This window comes from Antechinus flavipes, chromosome 3, assembly GCF_016432865.1.
Source record: "Antechinus flavipes isolate AdamAnt ecotype Samford, QLD, Australia chromosome 3, AdamAnt_v2, whole genome shotgun sequence".
NCBI classification, from domain to species: Eukaryota; Metazoa; Chordata; class Mammalia; order Dasyuromorphia; family Dasyuridae; genus Antechinus; species Antechinus flavipes.
The window spans coordinates 168917289-168940977 of NC_067400.1; the positions used below are offsets into that span (position 1 = coordinate 168917289).

Here is a 23689-nt window from a genome sequence, read left to right on the forward strand (position 1 = left end):
CTTTGGGCCTTGTGCTGTATTCAGCTCATATTCCTATTTTCATTTTGATTGGAGTTACTTAATTCCTATGGTTTTCACATTTCCTTATCTTCAGTTTACATCAGAGTCCAGGATCTATGTTCTTATGCACATAATCATTACTGTCTCCCATTCTTGTCCTTACACTTCACCTTACATTTATGATTGCCTTCAGAATATCTTCCAGATTTATTTATGGCAGATGGTCTTGTAAGATAAAAACTTTGAGTCTTCCTTTTCACACAACACATGAAAAACCTGTCACATGCTCTTGTTTTTCTAATCATGTGTAATTTTTTTTTCTTTTATCTTTTCAGTCTTTAAAATACTTATTTTTATTTTGCTTGATCATGGTGTGGCAAAACTCTTTTTACATCTGTGAGAAGACTAGATTATACAATTATGTTTTCCTTTTTGAAAACAGATTTTACGTGGGTGTGCACATGCATACAGTATAAGGAAAAAAATCTTATCTCAGTCAGCAGTGGGGTATTACTATGATATCTCTTAACATACTCATATTTATTCATAAAACAATATCTGTTAATGCCATAGTGCCTACAAACCAGGCTCTGTAATCAGTAAGACCTCTGTTGAAATCTAGCTCTGACACATACTAACTGTGTAACCACAAATATGTCACATAGCTTCTCAGTGCCTCAGGCAGCTCTCTAAGTTGTTTGAGATTTTGATAGATGTGCTGCTTCCTTACATCAGTGGGAGGAATTTCCATCTGAGAGGCCTGTATATAGAAGAATAGATGAAATCATAGGACTGACCAAGAGTGAACCAATGAAGCAGAACTTTCTGTGATGTAAAAGCACTAATTCCTTTGATGAATATCTTTTCTAGGGAAAGTTACCAATGACAGGAACGACAATCACAAAGCTGGAAGACAGTGAAAACCATAAAAATTCATTTGAAATAGCAGGTGATGTAAATAAAATATTTTGTGAATACCAGTTTTCATCTGGGTAAGGAAATCTAACATCATTTAATTTACTTATGTTATTTTTAGAAATTAAAAGTTAACTCTAGTATAAAAGGTATCTGTGTGTCTAGTATCTACTTTTCCTGTTCAAACTGTTGTTTTCTCTCTGATTCCAGGAAGTATGATTGAGAGGATATTAGTATCATGCAACAATCAGCAGGATCTTCATGAATGGGTGGATCATCTGCAGAAGCAAACTAAAGTCACAACTATTGGAAATCCCACTATTAAGCCTCATTCTGTGCCATCTCATACTGTAAGGATTCATTCTGTAGTGTGCATTTTCCCCATTTCAAAAAGCTTAGACTTTTGATTGAGTTATCATACACCATTCAGCATTGTAATATCTATGTTTTCAGAAATAGGAATCAGATAGCTTAATTTCTTTAACTTAACTTAAAATATTTGTTTCTCTGCACAGATTTGCTTCACACTGTTTTGGCAGTCTGAACCATTCATCAGTCTTGTGAGACAATCACATGATGTATTTATGGGCACAGATGTATGGTACAGTAAAGCTTGGTTAGGAAACAGATTTTCTTAGAAAGATATCTACCTCTTTAAAAAAAACAACAACAACAAATATAAGTTAAACTATCATGAAACTGTTTTTAAAAGCCTCCAGTCAAAAGATCAATTTTGAAAGTGCTTGCCTAAATATATTTCATAATACTTTTTTTTTTTTAATGGAGATATCTTTGTAATGTGGGGGAAAATTCAGATGATTCATTTAATCTAAATGTATTTTTATTCTTCTGTACATGAGACTGCTTTTTCAGTTGCTCTCATTTTAAAAACAAAACAAAACATTTATTAACCTTAGGTTGTTATAATAGTATGTTATTTTAGGTAAACATTAAAGTTTCAGGATTTTCATTTTTTTATTCATTTAAATTTTATTTCATATTTATATTTTAGGATAGATCATTTTTCATCCACAATCTTAAAAGAATGAGGAAATCCTTTTGAAATTAGAGCTGACACATAACACATTAAGGTTTAAAATTTTTTTTACAAAAATGAACTCATTTTATCCTTACCCTGATACTTTTGAAGTAGGTGCTATTATTATCTCCATTTTTAATGCTGATTTGAAATCAACTGTGATCTTTTTTGAAGTTATTTAAGATGTGTAGACTTTATTGCAATGTCATATTAAGACTTTGTCATGTCAATCTTTTCTTTCATCCCTTTACTCTGAATCTAAACTGGTTGCCAAAGAAAGACCATTACAACATAACAACTGATAGCAGTTTCATTATGCCAGCTCATTATTATGCTTTTTATTTCTGTCAGAAATTTGGAGGATAAAGTTACTGTTCATTTGCTGTAGCTAACATTCTGACTTGAATGGCTCTGCCATCCTAACTGCTCCATCTTTTAAAACATACTAAAGAGATCTCCCATTATTCTTTGAAATAGAATTTCTTGTTTTAGTGTTGGAATATTTTAAAACACTGAAAATAAAGGCTCCTTCTAACTCACAGTCTTCAATAATGGCCTACTAGTAAACCTGAAAAACAGTTATAGCAAGTGAAATTGCATTTCAACCTAGACCTTGGCATCAAATGGTTCTTCCATCCCTTTTTTTTATTCAATGGCAGGTCAACCATTAGACATATATTAAGTGGTTCCAGCCACTATGGGGTATAAAAAGATGAAAAAGATATCCCCCATGATGTTACAGACCAGTAAGAGAGAATTTGTATACAAATCTCTATATTGATTAGAACAAGATACGTTTATAAGAGATGCATAAAATCAAGTCCTGCATATATGTATGTGTAGAGGAAAGACATCTTATTTTTTGAATGGAAATATTAGGAAAACTTTTAATTGAGGATATACTATATGGGCCAGCTCTCAGAGTAATGTGTAGGATCTCAACTACAGAGATGACATGGAAGGCCAGACCAGGCTGAAAGACTAGCTTGAGCAAAGGCAGCAATAAACAACTTAGAACTTTTGCATTACTATAAACATTGTAGAGTTTTTGACTTTCATATTCTTTACTCTGTTCTCATAGAATGATTTTATTGATGCTCTCTACACTATAAACTTCCCCTCTCTTAGGTGACCTATTCAGGTTGAAAACTGCCATTTTCCCCCCTGATGATTCAAAAGCTTTTGTGAATTTCTTTGTTTTCCAGCTGTTCACTTAAATTTATATTAGTAATTGTTATAGTTATTATGCATTAATGTTTTTAAATGACTTTAAAGACTATGTGATGGTTACAGTTTTACCTCAAGTAAAAAAGTAAAATAGTAGTCTTAATTACCACTGAATTTCTTAATGCTTGGAGAAGAAAGGAGGAATCTTTTTATACCTAGCCTTTTTGATTTACTCTTGCATTCATGACTTTTTGTGGCCAGTCAGAACATTCATTTTGTTGAAGTCTTGTTCTCATTGGCTATTTTAAAATACTTCTTGTTCACACTTAAATATTAATTTAACTATTTCCCTTTGTTAGTTATTTAGGAATGTATTTCCTCCTTTTCAACACTTTATCAATTAGGAAATAGGCTTTACATAATGGTTCAAATAAAGCTTATATTTCCAAGAACTGATACAGAGAGTGGTATAAATGTCATCAATCATTGATACCTAACTTTAAAGAGGATTGAATTTGCACAACCATTTTATTTAGCATATGTAGGTAGTTCTGAGCTCAACTTATTGTAATATTTTTATCTTATTTTTCGTAATAATGAAAATGAAAGTCTTCCAGAAAATGCCATTTTCATCAAAAAGAAAAAAAAGATGATAGCCTCTTTATAGAGGTCATATAGTCCTCTACAAAGGACTGCTTTAGACTTGTTGCAGATTTTTGTGTAAGTTCCTTAACTTCACTGGACTTCAGTTTTCTGAACTATAAAAAGGAGGGATGGGGCTAGGCAATCTTTACAATTCCCTCCAACTCTAACATACTGTAATTTATAAGCTATGTTAATAAAAGTGTGATCTTACACAAAGTATAGAGTCCTTTAAACTCTATACCAGAACCTGGGTATTTAGTTTGTTGAGACAGGATTAAGGTAGTGAATCTGACTACCTCTGGTAGCTATAGAGTTTTTTAACAACAAATTCAAATAATTTTTTACTTGATTAATATAGTGAAGGTACACATTATGTACTTGATATATAAAAGTAATTTATGTACAAAGATTAAAACCAGGATAGTATCTGTCCTCAAGAATCTTGAAATCATTTTAAAAATTCCATCTCTATTAATTGTTAATAAAAACAAATTAATTGTTGAATTATTTACATGGGTAGTTTTAAGTTTTAATTCAACTTTTTAATTAAAATCTTTACATTTAAGTGCTAAATAGTCTTATAAGTTGTTTCTTCTCTTTTCTTAAACTTTTGTACACTTGGCAGCTTCCTTCCCATCCAATCACACCATCCAGCAAACATTCAGACAGCAAACCAGTGCCACTGACTCCTGCATACCACACGCTCCCACACCCTTCACATCATGGGACTCCACATACCACAATTAATTGGGGACCTCTGGAGCCTCCTAAAACTCCCAAACCTTGGAGCCTGAGCTGCCTGAGACCTGCACCTCCTCTACGGCCTTCAGCTGCTCTCTGTTACAAAGAGGTGAGGTCCTGCTGCCACTCAAAAGAGTTAATGTAAGAAGAACAGGATCATGTTAGAAAACTGAACTTCAAATTTGGGGGTTAAATTAACTACGGCATGTTTACTCCCCAGTTTTCATATTGGCTAATTCTGAAATATTGGCAGTTCAGAATTTATGATTTCCTTTTTTATGCAGGCTGGCTTATTCAGACTTATAAAGAAGATATTTTCTGTCCTTATACTTTGATATCTTCTTTCCATTTAATTCTTCCAGTGCCTTGGTCATTCAGTTTGGTTGAAAAGGATCCTGTCCTTATGTAGGATCCTCTTCTTAAGTTTGATCCTGCCACAAGCCTTGTTTTGAGAAAGAATCATTTTTATACAGAAGGCATCATTGACATGTATTGTTTCTACAGCATTCTTTAATCTTTTCTAGCTTACATAGTAAGGCATTTGGAAAATAATTTCATGTGGGCTTCCTGTGTGACTGTTTCAGAGCCTGAAATTATTTTTAATTTCTAATTGGTGGTGGGAATCATTTCATTTTTGCATGTCATGCTATTGCCCTTTATAACATTTCAGTAACTTTGCAGTCCTCATATAAGATATCATTTCCTTTGATTGGTCATAACAAGAAGCTATATAATATGAAGAGAAAAGTTTGAAAATAATGCAAAAAGAAATTCTTTAAGTTAGACCTCTTTTGTTTCGCCTGCAAGAAAACTCATTGCCTCACTCTAGCCTCATTTACTTTTTCCTTCTTCTGCTGCTTTGGATACCTTATACAATGCTTAGCAAAGTGAAACTCAGTATTTATCCACAAAATACGTAAAATTACATTAATTTTTCATCTGCCCTAAAGTTCTGCTGTGATAAAGAAATGAAATATTTTTCTAAAATTGTGTTATCAAATGAATAGAACCTAAATGCTTATAACAAAGATATTTGCATCTGCAAAAGCAAATGCTGGTATGGGAATGGGCATGTGTTGAAACATTTTTTCCAGTCATAAAGTCACGATGTGAAATTAATAGCCAGATTTGCAGAAGAAGGCACACCAGATATTCTATATATTAGGCCCGTACTTGCAATCAAGCACTGATTATTTCTAAGTACTTGCAGAAGAAAAGTGTGGCTCAAGAAATAATCATTGTTAACATTTCTTTGTTTATTGCTTGATAAAAATTGTCTTACATGTTCCCTTTACCAACTTTGGTAGATTGCCAAGAGTCCAAATCTAGTCGTTTTTTGTGCTTGACCAGTAATAAAGATTGTCGTTTTTCTTCATTTTTAAAAATAAACTATTTATTTAGATTTTGTAGGCTGAAAGGAAGACGGAGTTAAAATAATCTGAGAGGTTTTACCTATAGAGCTGAAATAGCTATAGGATATAGATTTTTTTTATTATTAGGAGTATTTATACCCTCAAGTAAATGAGAAAGATATTAGAAGCCTTTGCAAAAGATTTTTTCGAAAATTCAAAAATGGATTTTAGATTTGGTGATTTGTAGTATTATTACATATTTGACTAGTTGCTTGTTGCCTCTAGTTTAGAGAGCAGAGTTTTATACATTCTTTAGGAATATTACCCCAGAGGCTTCTGCTGTTTCTGAGATCTTCAAGCCACTTGGTGGAAAACATATTGTTTCTATGTTTGCAATAGCTTTAGCAACATTTGGTCTTCACTTGGAAGAGTGAATTTCCAAAACAGGACATTGATTTACTTACTCAGCTAGTTTAACTCCCACACACATTACAGGAATAATAATTTGTAAATTTTTAAACCTTTTAAACCTGATTTTGTATAGGGACAGGGACTAGATTTGTGATTTTGTTGGGAATGAATTGCCCCATCAGGAAACTCCCTCTTACCAATACAGGCCAGTACCTTCTCTGCAACTTAGTCTTAGAAAGTTAGAGTACAGAGAGGTTAAATGAGTTGTCCAGAGTCATGCTTAGCCAATATAAATCACAGGTGAGACTTGATTCCAAGTAATATTACCTTGGAGACTAGCTCTCTATTCACTTGGCCATTTGCTCTTAGTTGTGTATATATTTTTTTGTATTGATTTTTTTGTCCCATTTGTGTCATATGTTCTTTACAAGTTTTAGGTTTAAATTTTTTTTTTTTTTTTTTTTTTTTTTTTGGTAAGCCAAATGATGGCCACAAAAAAATTTTTTTTTAACAGAAAATGGGATTTCGTTTATAAAAACCCTTTTTATCTGGCTTCCCCATAATACATCTCTAAATCTTAAGTTTCAAGTTCTAATTTTTTGGATTAATGCACCATTTATAATTTAAACTATGTGGCACTTGACTTAGAAATATATATACAAACACAAAACCAGTGTTTGATAAAAACTCTGATGTTTGAAACTTCATCCCTCGTTGGTCTTTGTCCTGCTCATTCACTTTTTCACTTTCTTGTGCACTTTTTTTAGAGGATGTCTTGTATTCTGAAGGTAAGGGGTGGACTGGTGCATTTCTTTGACTGAAATTAGCATGTCTATGCGTAGAGCAGCCCATGCTGTATCTCTGTTGCTATATTCCTTTGCTATAGGTTTTTCCTTTAAAAACAGATTAACTGCCCTCCTATTCCCTTGTCCTCTTTTGTGGTTTAAAATGCTTTCTTCAGTAAATCATTATCATTGTGTCAACTGACTTTCCTCTCAAAATCACTGCCCTGAACCTCTACCCATTTTTGGTTAGATATCTCAGATGAGTTTATTCCTCCAATTTTAATAGTTCCCTCTACATAGGTATATGTAAGAATGTGAATGAGTGTTGTATGTATGTATGTATGTACGTACATATGTATGTGTGTGTCCTTATTGTTCCATCTGCCATTTTTCCTTCCTTTTCAACCTCTGCCAGCCTGCCTGCACGCTTGCAGCAGCTTTGCTGAATATTGTTATAATATTAATGGGATATCCAAGTAACATAACAAATGTCTGCTTTTCCTAGAGCCAATGGAGAAATAGCAGCCAATTTGGCTAAAACTGAAAGTGGCTTATTAATTCTAAATTAATGTCCCGCAGCTGGCAAATTAAAAAAAAAAAAAAAAGAAAAAAAAGAAAAAGCTCATAACAATGGCTGTAATGTCATAAGATTTCACATTTAACAACAACCTCAACTGATATACCAATCAAAAGTTTCATGTTTTGAGGATTTTGAGCAAAACGGGTTTCTTAACATTCTTTTCTCTAGGATCTCAGTAAGAGCCCTAAGACCATGAAAAAACTACTACCCAAGCGCAAACCAGAACGGAAACCATCTGATGAGGAGTTTGCATTGAGGAAAAGTAAGTAAAACTAAATGAGGATATAGATACCTTCATTAATAGGTCAGAAAGGTGAAGTAAGATTATTTTTCAAAATATCAGGTAGAAATCAGGAGTTTCATGTGCTGGTATTTTTGTCCTGGGATTCAGAAAGTAAGCAAAATTTCATAAATCTTTAATACCTGGAAAAATATGAATATTGCTTAAACTGGTTGCAATGATTGAAATAGACTAACTTCATTTTTTCTCCAAAACAGCAGCAAAAGATATTTATCATAAGTGGAAAAAAGATTGCTAAATGTCAGGTTAGTTCAGACTCCTCTGATAAATGAAGTGATCTGTTTTTGGGATTCCTTCTGTAAGGTATCTCAAAACAACAATAGGTATTGGCTACCTCTGCCTTGGAAGTTGTAGTCTAACATAAATTAAATCTTAGTTTGGAGTGAAGGTTGTGGAGGCCACACAGCTCCTTGAGCGTGAGAACTTTGACCATAGTAAATGGTGTTTCATTTCAGAATAATACAAGAAACAATTAATTCAACAAATTTTAAAAATACCTATTAAGGTCTCTGTTCTAGTTACCAGAGATAGAAGCTTATGGATAAGTTTAATATTAATAATAATAACTTATGGATAAGTTTTAATAATATTAAAGTATTAATAATAATAAACATAATAATATTTAATACACAATAAGTTTAATAAATTCTAATTTATTAGAAAATGATTAAATGCATAAGAGGAAAAAAATCATTAGATACTCAAAAAGGAGATAACTGTTGTAACTGAGTTTCAAAAAACTGTAGCATATGAGCTGTATCTTGAAGGAATTTTTAAAAATCTAAATTTTATAACCACTGTCAATTTTTTTCCCCAATACTTCAGAAAATCTGTGATTTTACTAATTCAGGTAACACCGTCAAGTAGAACAAATCTTAATCTATTTATAAAACCATCTCATTCAGTATAATTCTTGTCCATATACCCATATGTATTGAGAAGATTATGTAAGATCCGATTAGATTTAATTTAATAGACATAAATGGAAAAGTCAGGAAGAGACAAGTAACCTCTCAGTGACCAGGAAAACTCTCTAAATTGCAGAATACATGCTGATCTGCATTGATGAAAGGATTTTTTTTCTTTAAGCGCTCCCTATACTAGTATAATCACAAGTCCAATAAAATAAACAATGATTTACCAAATACAAGATCAGGATGTTTGTCCAGATGCAATTCATCTGAAAAAGATTTGGGTTGTAATGGACTACAAGTTTAGTTCAAGTCAGAAGTGTGAAATGATAGCTAAGAAAGATATCAAAATCTTAGGATTCATTAAGAAAGGCATATTACCCAGATCTTATGAAGTTTGGAAGATGAAATTAATAACAGTGAAAGTCAGTAGTCCTTAACTTTCCTGCCGTAAACAGTGAGAAAGTTTTAGAATCTGTCCCAATATTGACGATCTTCATCAAACTATGTCTTGCCTCCATGATAGCTTTGTGATTTTGGTCTCAATGGCTCATTATTTAATTCTTCTACTTGTTTTGTGGGCTTATAGTTTATCCTGTCATTTTATCACTTTTGTTTCTCCTGATCCTCACTCTAGAATTTTCCCAACAGGCCTTTCCCTCGAATTTGTGGACTTTTTCCTAGGTGAATTTTTTTTTTTTTTAATAATAGAATACTACATTCATTCAATTTCTTCATTTTCTCATTCATTCATTCTGTATTCTAAAATCATATATCACTTCTCTTTTAAGTCTAAAGTTTCTAGGAGATCATATTTACCTGCATATTTACCATGCACCTTACATCTTCAGGTAATGCCTTTAAGCAAACTCTGTCATTGATATGAACATCTAGCCTACAGTTTATTTTCCCCAAAAACCTTTATTTATTCCTTTGTTTAAAAAAAATTAACAAAGCAGAATGTAACATAGTCTGAGCAAAGTTTAATAAGCAGATAGTGTGGGCAACTAGAATCACAAGTTTATTCTCAGAAACATGCTTACTTATCAAGTGATTATAGCCAGGTAATATGTTATTTCTACTTTTTTTTCTTGTCTTTGTCTCCTCAGGATTACTCTGCATTCCTGTTTTTTTTTTTTTTTTTTTTTTGGTTGAACCTATTACATATTGAAGTGTTTGGCTTGGATGAATTGTTTTCTTTCCTCTTTTTAGTTTAAAGCCTGCTTAATTTATTGAGTCATAGTTCTTCTCAAAAAATTCCCAAATGGTTAAGCAAGTTTTTAGGTTTAGGTTTTGGTTTGGTTTTAGGTTGCTAAAAATAATTTTGTATTACACTAGGGATTCCTAACTATTTATTTTTTGTTGGAAGACCTTTTTTTTTTTTTTGAAATGTTAATGTTTTCATGAACTCACACATGTTTAAGTGTGCATTGATGGAAATATATGTATATGGTGGGGAGGATTCTGGGAAGATACTAGAGTAGGTTAGTAAATTTTAATCTCTCCAGATTTCTCTCACAAATAGAACAAATTTGCACCTCAAGGGTAAGATAGACAAGTAAAAAATCAAGAAGACTTGGGCAGAACAGGGGGCTTCCAGATTCCACCTAAGAACATCTGAAGAAGAACCCGAGGTGGGGGATTAACCTGTGTGAAGTGCAAACACCTCTAGGCTAGCTCCACAGAAACTTCAAATGGGGAGCCCTGAGCTTGCTAGGTTAGGCTGGAGCCTCAGCAGAAACCACAGAAACTTTCACCTCCAGGACAAGTGTGGGGTGGGGTCTGTGTCCAGGAAGATTGAGGGAGCCTCAGTTGATCAGGAATGCCAGACCCAGCTATGCTGCAGAGATATAGTTCCACCTAAGAAGGAACTAGCACCGAATGAGTGCAGAAGCAGTGAGGCAGGAACACTGCTGGCTGTGGGCATCTACTGGAGGATGGAGCTCTTGGTTTGGAGTTCTAGCTCAGAGGGGAGAGCTCAAGTGAAACTAGAGTCATCATTTACCCATCCCCCTATTTAGAGGTACTTACACTAATATCTCTTATTAAATAAAAAATGAATTGGCAAAGAAAAAGAAACCTAACCATAGAAACTTACTGTGGGAACAGAGAAGATAGTGTTCATTTTCAGAGGAGGAGACTGAAGTAAAAAAAAAAAAAAATAATAAGAAAACTTCTATCCCAAATAACAGTAAATGGCTCATAGTCCAGAGAAAATTTATAGAAGAACTCAAAAAAGAATTTAAAAATTAAGTTAACCAACTAGAAAAGTAGATAGAGTCTCAGAGATGAAAATAGCTCTTTGAAAATTTGATTTGGGTAAGGGGAAGCCAGTGAAGCCAAGAGAGATCAAGAAATAATAAAACAGATTCTAAAGAATGAAAAAATAAAACAAAATGTGAAACATTAGAAAAATGAAAGATCTGGAGAAGAGATCAAGAAGAGAAAATATAAGAATAATTGGAATGCCTGAAAGTTGGACCAAAAAAAAAGAACCTTGAGACAATAATGCAAGAAATAGTCCAAGAAAATTGTCCTGGAATGATAGAACATGAGGGGAAAGGGGAAAGTAGAAACAAGATCCTTTGTGGAAAACATATAGGAATGTTATTGCCAAATTTTGAAACCCCGAAGAACAAAGGTCTTGCAAAAAAAACAACAACAAAAAAAAAAACAATTCAAACAAACTGTTGCTACAATTAGAATTGTGCAGGACTTAACAGCCACAAAATCTAACCAACAATCAAAAGAATTAGGCCTGTGGCCAAAAATATCATATTCAACAATATTATCTATAACATTCAACGAGAAAAAAAATGGATATTCAATGAACTTAGCAGATTTTCAGGACTTTGTATCAATCAAACCTGAACTTAATAGAAAGGTTAACATGTAAGAGCCAGTACCAAAGATGAAATTTTTTTAAATAACTTTTTATTGACAGAACCCATGCCAGGGTAATTTTTTTTTATAGCATTATCCCTTGCACTCACTTCTGTTCTGATTTTTCCCCTTCCTTTCTCCACCCCCTCCCCCAGATGTCAAGCAGTCCTTTACATGTTAAATGGGTTACAGTATATCAGTATATCCTAGATATAATATATGTGTGCAGAACCGAACAGTTCTCTTGTTGCACAGGAAGAGTTGGATTCAGAAGATATAAATAACCTGGGTAGAAAAACAAAATGCAAACAGTTTACATTCATTTCCCAGTGTTCTCCCAAAGATGAATTTCAAGAAAGTCAACATAGACAAATTGTTTTGTTTTGTTTTGTTTTTACATGGGAAATGTATACCATATGTTTAAGATTGACATCAACAATAGGGTAGCTCAAAAGAAAGATTGGGGCAGAGTTAAGGTAAAAATAGTAATTAGGTTATACAAATGAGGTACAGAGGAAGAATGGAGGCATTAGAGGAGGGAGGACAGCTCATAGTTCTGAAAACCTATTCACATCAGGAATGAGTTAAATAGACAGTATATAATGTCTAACTCATTCCTGATGTGAATTATATACTGTAAAGGGTATAACACTATCCAAAATCTATAAAGAAATAAGGGAGAAGAAGGGGAGGGAGAAACAGGAAGCAGGAAACAGTTGGTGGGGGAAGTTATGCAATAGCAAGCCAAGTTAAGGAGCACAGAGTCAGCAAGGATGGGAAAAATGTGTGTGTGTGTGTATCTATATATGTATGCATAAATACATCCTTTCTTAATTATAGCCTGTTTGGGGATGGTGGGATGAAAAGGGGAAAAAAAGAATAAAGTAAAAAAAATTTTTTAAGTGCAGCAGAGAACAAAAGAACAATTTACAAGAAAGTAAAGATGAACATTGATAAATATATTTTCTTATCTTATATCTTTATCTAGCTATACTTTATTGAATTGTTAATTTGTTATATAATTTAACTCCTCCCTGATATTCTCCTGGGCACATGATAATGTTTTTTTTTTTGTTTGTTTGTTTGTTTGTTTTGTTTGTTTTGTTTTGTATTCCTTTTCTGTTTTTCTTTTTTCTTCTGTTTTTTTTTTTTTTAATAAAAAACAATTTAAAAATATAGGGTGAATTTAATGCTGATTTTAAATAAGTTTGTATTTTGTTAATCACAAAATTCACATACATTAAAAAATCTGTTCAAGAACTTTAGTTTACAAAAAGATATCTTTGCTTAAATGGCAATACATTATATACTTGTTGATTTTTCCCCTTTGTTAGGAATCTCATGGTGGCCCAGGAGTCCTTGTTTTCCATTTTAGGTACCTATTAAATGGAAAGAAGCATTTACAATAGTAATATGATTATAACAATATACTAGCATTGGTCCAGGCATATTATGAAGTAGAAATAGTTTGTTGTTTTCATCTTCCCATCTATATTGCCTTACTAGCATAGGTCCAGGCATATTATGAAGTAGAAATAGTTTGTTGTTTTCATCTTCCCATCTATATTGCCTTACTGGATTCGAAAGCAGATAGACTTCTCTACTTTGTCTCTTTCCTTATATTCATCTCTCAATCTACTTTGGACTTAAGTTGATAACTGCTATGATAAACTCTTGTGCTAAATGTGATAATAAGAAGTCTGCTTCCAGTTATCATGTAACATTTTAAACTTTGATCTTTTGGAAACAAGACTGCCATTCTTGACTGTGTCATTTCTGTATCACTTATTTACATTTTACATTCACACCCACAATTATTATAATGAGTTCTATTATTCTAGAGTATCACTTGTGCTATATAGGTACATTGTACATTAAAAAGCATGTGTAAGAAACCAAAAAAGTTTGTTTGAATTCCTAATACTATTTTGGTACCTTTTGGCAGTGCAGTCTCTTAATCTCTGAGCCTTTATCTATTTGGACTACCTTTCTTACAAGTTTGTTGTAAGGAAAATATTTTGTAGAATGTAAAACACCACGAGAGTCGTTTCTGTAAACCTATTTTGTTCACTCTTCTTTAAATTGTAAGAAGTTGTATGATATTGAATCATCTGGCACCCACTCATAGGAGAACACCTAAATATAATTCATTAAAAAACAAACAAACAAAAAAACCCCTCCAACTCTGTCTGGATATAGACTATTTGAGATTATGGTTTGGGGATCCTTAACTACAGTAGTGCAGTATCATTACAACAGGTCAAATGCAACCTCTCTGGAACTATATGATCTACCCTAATATTGAATAGATGACCACCAAAATTTGTTGGCTTGCCCAGGTAGTTCAATAGCTCTTTCTGTGTTTTTCTTTCCCCTTTCTTCCCTCCTTCTCTCTCTGCCTCCTACCTTCTTGCTCTCTCCCCTCAATTATGGTAGTTATTTATTTGAGAAACCAAACCATAGGATTAGATGTGTAGGTATTAGAATTTTAGAACTGAAAGGGATCTTAGACATTGCCTCTTCAACTTAAAAAAAAAAAAAAAAAGGAAACAGCCTCAAAAACAGTTGAAAGAGCTAAGGTAGCACATACCTTATTGGTTCTGGCAGAATAGTTTATCTTCTGAATTCCAATCCATTCTCTCCCATCTGGGTTAAAAATTGGTACTATTACATAGGGAATTAATTTTTATTGTTGCCATAGGAGGAGTATAGCTAGATGAGTTAACTAAATAGAATGCTACTTAATTGATCAGGTAACTTTGTTGTTTTAGAGTTTGAAAGGCAGGGTTGCTTTCAGATGTCTCAGATAAAATAGAAAAGTTTCCAGTCTGTCATCCATGCTATTATTACATGTTGCTTTTAGATGTCTCAAGTTAAAACAGAAAAGTTTCTAGTCTATCATCTAGGCTAATATTACATAATATAAAACCTTACACTTGTAGACTTGAAATGAACCTCAAAGTATATCAATTCCAATGCCATTATAAATAAGAAACATCCCACATGTGTTTTACAAAAAGTTTGACAATGCGATAAGGATTTTATCTACTCAGGCAGCCTATTTGGCTTTTGGGGGGTTCAATTATTAAATTTCTTTTTTTATATTGAAACAAAATATGCCTCCCTCCACCCCCACCCCGCCCCGATCCTACTTCTGACTTCTGAGACTAAACAGTGCCATTCATAATAATCCTTAACAAATGTAGTCTGAACCATCCTGGAAAAGAATTTGAATTATGCAAGGAAATTGACTAAATTGTGATTAAGAATCAAAGGTTATTCAGAGAAACATCAAACTTGGAAGAAATGATGTAGAGGGAAGTAAACAAATCCAGAAAAACAGCACATAAAATAAATCCTATAAAGGTAAAGAACACTTAAAGTAAACCAAACCTTCATGCTTGACCTTGGAAAAGAAATAAGGAAATGGATTTCTATTCTTTGATTGGAGACACATACTATCATGGGTATGGAATGTTTCATACATTATCAGTGGGATTGCTACATATTTTTTTCCTTTATTAATGGGAAATAAGAAATTAGCATATATTTGAAAATGACTGAAGTGAAAAAGAATGGCACTGATAAAATGTAAAAAATGAAAATATGAGAAGTACAGTTACTTTGAAGTTTTAACAATATAGTAAAAAAAGAAATAGTGTTGGCTTAAGTCCTTCACAATTTTCTCTTTATTTTTCTCTTAAAGCTGAGTTTGTAAAACTATCCTCAAATTTGAAGCACCTATTGGGTTAAGTAGGTTTTACAAGAAATTGAATGGGAAAGTTATAAAAACTATGTCAGAAACCTGAATAAAACTGTCATGCTGCTGAATACAGTTATGTGAGACCCAAGTGTTTTCTGAATTATATCTTTTTTTCCAGCTTTCTCTTTGTTATGCTCTTAAGCCATTTAACAAGCTTTTCAAGTTTCCAAGTGACATTATTCAGTCTTGTGGATATTATCACTGATAAGTAATATTTTTCTTATTAAAAAATGGGAGGCTGTGAAAATTTTCTGGATATGTATTGTGAAGTTAAGTATCATTTCATCTTGATTTTCTCAGTTCACAAAAGTGTGGCATGCTATGAGAACTTGTTTGGTAATTTGCTTCAGGAATGACATTTTAAACCCTTTTCATATTAGCCCTTTAACTCATGATTTATTTTCTAGAAATTATAGTTTGCCTCATGCAGCTCTTATTACTCTCAGCTATTAATGAGGTTGAACTAGTATGCAGATATATATCTTTTTAAGTTAAGTCATCACACTTCACATGTTTTCCTGAGTATTTCAGTGGAAGAGGTAAGTCTTTTAAATTGTAATCTAAGGTGTTTTATTAAATATAGTAACAATGAGCCATAGCAAACACTGCCATAGTATTTGATGTGTGATATCTTAGGAATGAAGTAATGGGGAGGCAATGTAATGAGATGGAAATCCCCCTGCATTAGAACCATTTGCCCTTAATCATTTAGCTTCTTCTGTAAAATGATAGAATTGAATTATATAACGTCAATTTAAGATCTTTCTCACTTCTAACATTGACCAAGGCAATGAATAGTAGAAAAATCAGTGACTCATTTCAGATTTCTCTTTACTACCTTGCACAAGTCATTTAATCTATTTCCTCATCTGTAAAATAAGGTCTGAAATCTCTTCCAATTATCAGTTTAGGATGTTATGAACTCTTTAATTTATAATAATTCTGAGAGCTGTAGAATTATGGAATATCTTTATTTAAAAAAGATCATAGAGTTAACCTGATCTTATTCCCTTCTTATAAAGATAAGAGAATTCAGGTAAATTCCAGATAGGTTAAGCAATTTGTTAAGTTCATAGAATTTATTTAGAACTTAGATTTTAGTTCTTTTCCTTTCTTCTCTTTATCCAAAAGGCTTTTTAAGTACTTAAGAGATCATGAGATCTATCTTTTATGGAAGATGACAAAAAAGGACCATCTTCTATCAAGCCTTGTTGTGCTTAATATTGACAAGGTATATAAAATGAAGTGATTGTTGTAATTAAATCTTGGGCATCTGTTAATATTTCTTCAAAGCCTTCTCTTATGCCCATAATGCTGCTGAAAGGTAAAAGCTCTCAGTCAGTTAAGGATCTCTAACCAAATTATAGTAATTTGTAAGCTAAAACCATTTGGTTGTATAATCTGAACAGATCACAACCTCATTGTGGAAATGAATTATCAAATTTTCTTTTGACTAGGATTGAAAGTTTGTGTCATTGGGTACCCTAGGCAGAGTTTGAAAATGGAGAGCCATGTACATGATGAGTGTTCACGTAAACATATTTTCACACATATGATTTGACCTTTCTCACAAGTTCCTACATATTAGGTACATTGGTATTTTCCTGCCTTAGAATGCATTAATTTATTAAAAGTGACATTTAAGTTTCCCTTGCCACATACTTTTCTTATCCTCTTGACTTTCTGAGCAACCACAATGACCCAGTTATGGCCCTCATGGATTTTTCATCAGGGATTTTACCTAATAATGTTAAAATAATGATACATTGAAGTTTTTCTTTAAAGAAATTAATGGATGAGGGTAAATACATGATCTTCTAGAAAATAGCCTGCTATAACCTTCATTGCCAGTTTTTCTATAGAGTGGCTACCAGTGAATTTTGATCATGACTAATAATTATGTTATTAGTCATCATGCAAATGAAAAGCAGTGGCATCATGTAATTTTTTCCTTCAATTTCTTTGCTTTTTTTTTTAACTTATTTACTGTATTTCCCCAGTTACATTCAAAACAAATTTTTTACATTTGTTTTAAAATTTTTTGAGTCCTCAGTTCTCTCCCTTATTCCCACCTACAATTAAGAAACTACATGTAAAGTTATGCAAAGCATTTCCATAAAAGTCAAGTTGTGGGGGGGAGGGAAGGGAAGATCTCCAACCCTAATAAAAATAAAAACCCTCAAGAATAATTAAGTTAAAAAGAAAGAAGAAAGAGAGAGAATGCTTCAGTCTGTATTCAACTACAATCAGTTCTTTTTGTGGGTATGGATAGGATTTTTCATCATAAGTCCTTCAGAATAGTTATAGATGATTGAACTAGTGAAAATAGCAAAATCATTTACAGCTGGTCAACCCAAAATGTTGTTATTACTTTCTATATAGTACATTTTACTTTCCTTGAGTTGATGAAGAACTTTTCAGGTTTGTTTGTTTGTTTTTTCTGAGTATCCTGCCCATCCTTTGTCATAGAACAATAATATGCCATCACAAACACATACCACAGTTGATTGAGCCATTCCCCAATTGATGGGCATCCCCTCAATTTCCAATTTTTTTTTTTTTTTTTGCCCTAAGAAGAGAGCTACTACATCATGTAATTAAAAATTTTTTTTGAACTTCCATATCCTTTGTGTGATTTCATTTTAATAAATTTAATTTTAATATTTCCAAAATTCTTAGATTTCACAGTATTTCAGAACAAAGTAATAAACCCCCATTGTTAAGCTGACTGAGGAAAGCTGTCCAGTTTCTGCCATTGGCATACTGTGCCATATCTATAGCACACTTCATAAATATGACTTCCTATTCAGGGCATTAACCTAATATTATCTTTATTATTGCCTTTCTACTTTCTCTGGATTAGGGAACATAACTGGAGGTCAGTCAGTAAGCATTTATTAGCATCTGATATGTACTAGACACATGCATGCACACATACACACACACAAGATGTAAATGTTTGATTGACAGGCCTTGGCAGCAGATTGAATATGGAGAATAAGAAAGTGAGGAGTCAAGGATTACACGTTGATTGTGAACCAGGAAGAGAGGATGGTGGTATTCTTGATGGTAGGAGAGAAGTTTGGAGTGGGAAATATAATGAATTTAGTTTGGGTTGGTAAGTTAAAATATCTACAGGATACCCTATTTAGTATCTGCAATAGACATTTGAAGATATGAATCTGGGTCATAGGAGCTAAATTATATAGCTGGATAGGTAGATTTGAAAATCTTCAGCATAATGCTGGTTGAATCCATAGGAAATGATGAGATCACTCAGGAAAATGGTATTAGAGTCCAATGGAATATTCATATATAGCAGGAATGATAAAGATTTAGATCCAACAAAGAAGACCGAGAAGGAGCAGTGATTGGTAGTAGGAAAACCTGGAAAGTATAACATTCTGAAAACTTAGAGAGAATGCCAAAGAAAAGAGACTGATTGACAATGTCAGAGACATTGCTGCAGAGAGGCCAAGAAGGATGAGGATTGAGAAAAACTACTCAGAGATTGTTGGTAACTTTGGAGAGAACAATTTTGATTGAATGAAAGGATTGGAAGCTAGACTATAGAAAGTCAAAAGGAAAAGAAATGCAGATGTTTACAAAGAAAGAACCTATTCTAGATGACCTTCTTAAGGAGTTTAGCCCTAAAAGGGATGTGAGAGGGTGCTGAATCTGACAAGAATGAATGGATTATATGAGGGCTTTCTGAGGAAGTGTATTTGGGCGTATTTATAGTCAATATGGAAGCAGCCAGAGAAATTGAAGAGGAGTAAGAAAATGAGTATTATAGAGGAGGTAATCTGCTGGGGAAAATAGACTTGTGTGAAATGACTTATGTAATTAGAAGGCTTAGCTTTTGTAAGAAGGGCTACCTCTTCATGTGATTTGCTTAGCTTCAATGTTTAGCACTGTCCCTGGCACATAATAAACATGAAATAAATGTTGATTGATTGATGTGATGTGATGTTGTAAGAGGAGATAATAATAGAAAGCATCTGTGTAATATGAGATAGGGACAAAAGGAAGATCTTGACAGATGATCCCCCTTTTTTTTTTCAGTTGATGAGATAAGATCTTTTGCAGCTTACAGAGTCATGAGAAATTTGAGAAGGGATGAAAAGGCTTGGAAGAACTGCTCTGATAAATGAAATAGTAAATTGACTAAGGAAGTATAAAAGGATTGCCTTGAAGCAATAAGAACTTAGTTGAAGTTATGAAACATAAATTTTTGTGGACCTAGTCTGCATGATTTTGTGATTTTTCTCCAGCTTCATTCATCAACATAGAGGAGCAGAGGCAACAAATGGGGAATGATCAAAAGCCAAACCTTGGCAGAGCAAGATTGGTGATGCTTTAAGTGAAACAAGGGACTCATCAAATGAGAACATTATGGAGTTGAACTCCTTTTGTCAGAGGACAGTATTGCTAGAACAGACATGATGGTCTAGGAAAGACCATTGAAAAGTCAGGAGATTGATTGGAATTTTATAGTATGGACAAAGGACAAGGGTTGTGGTAGCAAGGCAAGAGGGAGAAGTGAAATGACAATAGATTGTTATCAGATAGTGGAATTTCAGAAATCATTAATATAGAAGTGGAATATTTGTGGGTGTTGGCAAGATTAAAAATATGAACATTCTTATGCGACTTCCGGCCAAGATGGCGGAGAGGAGGCACATAGCTGTGTAACCTCCACGTTTTTCTCTCAGAATCCATTTCATTTCATGCCTCTGAATTAATGCTCGACTGAAAACAAACATACAATTAGTTACCAAGAGAAACCATCCTTGAGATTCGCCAAGAAAGGTCTGTTTTTGCGCGAGGGCGGGGACGGTTATTAGATCAGAAGCAGGCTGCGGGCAGCAGCGGCAGCACGTGGAAGGCGGCTCAGAGCCGAGCAGAGCGGAGAGGGGGTGGGGCGTGATCACAGCCGTCTCTGCGAGGAGAACTTTGCTACAGGATTAGATACTTTGCTCCGGCAGCAAGTCAGCAGCCCAGCAGAGAAGCTAAAAACACCGGGGGTGAAGAATACAACCCCAAACAGCTGGAGTCTCTCGGGACCTGGCCACCCCTCCCCCACAGAGTCTCAGCACGCTCTGGGATCTCAAAGCGTAGGCGCAGCACAGCCATCGCTGTCCTGTTAGGGCCTCACTGCTGCCCTCAAAGTCTGTAGAGGAAGCTCGATAACATCACTCAGTCCCTCCCCCAAAGAAAGCAGCCTCCATTCAAGGGTTTTTTCTTCTGTTTCTTTGATAGTTTGTCTTTGATTATTAGACAGAATGAGCAAGAAACTGAAAAAGACTTTAACCCTTGACAGTTTCTATACAGATAAAGAGCAGACTCCAAATCCTGAGGAGACTAAAAACAGACAGTCTTCAGGTGAATCCCCAAAGGAGGAGATCATCTGTTCCTCAGCACAGATGAATCTCATGGAGGAAATTAAAAAGGCTCTCACAAGGGAGCTAGAAGAAAAATGGGAAAAGGAGAGGGAGGCTTGGCAAAAGAGCCTGGAAAAGTCAGTTAAAGACAGAGTGGATAAAGAAATCAAATCTTTGAAAAATAGGATTAGTGAACTGGAAACAGAAAATAGTTCTCTAAAAAACAAAATTGGCGAAATGGAAAAAAATTCCACAGAACAAAAGAACTCAATTGGATAATTAGAAAAAGATTTTTAAAAAGTGAGTGAAGAAAATACTTCACTGAAAATCAGGGTCGAACAAATGGAATTGAATGACTCGAGGAGACAAGAAGAATCAGTCAAGCAAATCCAAAAAAAATCAAACAATGGGAAAAAATGTGAAATACCTTCTGGGGAAGACAACAGACCTGGAAAACAGATCCAGGAGAGACAACCTGAGAATCATCGGACTCCCAGAAAAGTATGATGAAAAAAAGAGCCTGGATACTATTTTCCAGGAAATTATCAAAGAGAACTGCCCAGAAGTCATAGAAACAGAGGGTAAAATAGACATTGAAAGAATTCATCAATCCCCTACTGAAAGGGATCCTAAAATCAAAACACCAAGAAATATAGTGGCCAAATGCCAGAACCCTTGGACGAAGGGAAAAATACTGCAAGCAGCTAGAAAAACCCAATTCAAGTATCGAGGAGCCACAATAAGGATCACCCAAGATCTGGCAGCATCCACATTAAAGGATCGAAGGGCCTGGAATATGATATTCCGAAAGGCTAAGGAACTTGGTATGCAACCAAAAATAACTTACCCAGCGAGAATGAGCATCTTTTTCCAGGGAAGAAGATGGACATTCAACGTAGTAAGCGAATTTCACCTATTTTTGATGAAAAAGCCAGAACTTCACAAAAAATTTGATCTACAAGTACAGAACTCAAGAGAAATCTAAAAAGGTAAAGATTAATCTTGGGAACTATATTTTGGCTATAAAGATGTATAAAGAATACAGATATACCTTGTTCTAGAAACTAGATGTGGAAAGGACATTGTACCAAAAAAAGGGGAAAGTGGGAGTAGTACATCTCATGAAGAGGCATAGGAAACCTATTATATCTAAGAGAAAGAATGGAGAGGGATGAATATAGTGAGTGTTTTACTGCTTTCAGAATTGGCTTTAAGAGAAAAATTTTAGACATATTCAATCTATGGTGAAACTTCTCCCACCTCATTGAAAAGTGAGAAGGGAAAAGTGAAAAGGGAAGGAATAAGCTAAGTGGAAGGGAATATGGAAACTGGGAGGGAAAGGGGTAAGAAAGGGGGAGAAACTCTAAGGCGGGGGAGGAGGGGAGGGATACTAAAAAGGGAGGGCTGTGAGAAGCAAGTGGTGCTCACAAGCTTAATACTGGGAAGGGGGGTAAAGGGGTAAAAAGGGAGAAAAGCATAAACCGGGGTTAACAAGATGGCAAGTAATACAGAATTAGTCATTTTAACCATAAATGTGAACGGGGTAAACTCCTCCATAAAAAGGAAGCGGTTAGCAGAATAGATTAAAAGCCAGAATCCTACAATATGTTGTTTACAGGAAACACACCTGAAGCGGAGAGATACATGCAGGTTAAAGGTAAAAGGCTGGAGCAAAATCTACTATGCTTCAGGTGAAGTCAAAAAAGCAGGGGTAGCCATCCTGATCTCAGATCAAGCTAAAGCAAAAATTGATCTAATCAAAAGAGATAAGGAAGGGCACTATATCTTGCTAAAGGGTAGAATGAATAATGAAACAGTATCTATATTAAACATATATGCACCAAGTGGTGTAGCATCTAAATTCTTAAAAGAGAAATTAAGAGAGCTGCAAGAAGAAATAGACAGCAAAACTATAATAGTGGGAGATCTCAACCTTGCACTCTCAGAATTAGATAAATCAAATCACAAAATAAATAAGAGAGAAGTCAAAGAGATAAATAGAATACTAGAAAAATTAGATATGATAGATCTCTGGAGAAAATGTAATGGGGACAGAAAGGAGTACACCTTTTCAGCAATTCATGGAACTTATACAAAAATTGACCATATACTAGGACATAAAAACCTCAAACTCAAATGCAGTAAGGCAGAAATAGTAAATGCATCCTTTTCAGACCACGATGCATTGAAAATCACATTCAATAAAAAGCCACGGGAAAGTAAACCAAAAAATAATTGGAAACTAAATAATCTAATACTAAAGAATGATTGGGTGAAACAGCAAATTATAGACATAATTAATAATTTCATCCAAAAAAACGATAATAATGAGACATCATACCAAAATGTATGGGATGCAGCCAAAGCGATGATAAGGGGAAATCTCATATCTCTAGAGGCCTATTTGTATAAAATAGAGAAAGAGAAGGTCAATGAATTGGGCTTGCAACTAAAAATGCTAGAAAAGGAAAAAATTAAAAACCCCCAGTCAAACACTAAACTTGAAATTCTAAAAATAAAAGGAGAGATCAATAAAATTGAAAGTAAAAAAACTATTGAATTAATTAATAAAACTAAGAGTTGATTCTATGAAAAAACCAACAAAATAGACAAACCCTTAGTAAATCTGATTAAAAAAAGGAAAGAGGAAAATCAAATTGTTAGTCTTAAAAATGAAAAGGGAGAACTCACCACTAACAAAGAGGAAATTAGAGCAATAATTAGGAGTTACTTTGCCTAACTTTACGCCAATAAATTCGACAACTTAAATGAAATAGAATACCTCCAAAAATATAGCTTGCCTAAACTAACA

General features: G+C 33.9%; 1 protein-coding gene across 7 annotated transcripts in view; it reads left to right on the forward strand.

Annotated features, from left to right (window-relative positions):
- ARHGEF7 (Rho guanine nucleotide exchange factor 7) overlaps nucleotides 1-23689 on the forward strand; it is a 333485-nt gene that overhangs the window by 284143 nt on the left and 25653 nt on the right. For 5 of the 7 annotated variants that reach the window (XM_051984209.1, XM_051984207.1, XM_051984210.1 and 2 more), the window contains 5 exons: nucleotides 871-949; nucleotides 1126-1265; nucleotides 4392-4616; nucleotides 7038-7058; nucleotides 7804-7897. In XM_051984209.1, coding sequence (XP_051840169.1) covers nucleotides 871-949; nucleotides 1126-1265; nucleotides 4392-4616; nucleotides 7038-7058; nucleotides 7804-7897 — 559 coding nt within the window. The remainder of the gene's footprint in view (nucleotides 1-870; nucleotides 950-1125; nucleotides 1266-4391; nucleotides 4617-7037; nucleotides 7059-7803; nucleotides 7898-23689) is intronic. The other 2 variants (XM_051984208.1, XM_051984211.1) reach the window with 1 other exon arrangement.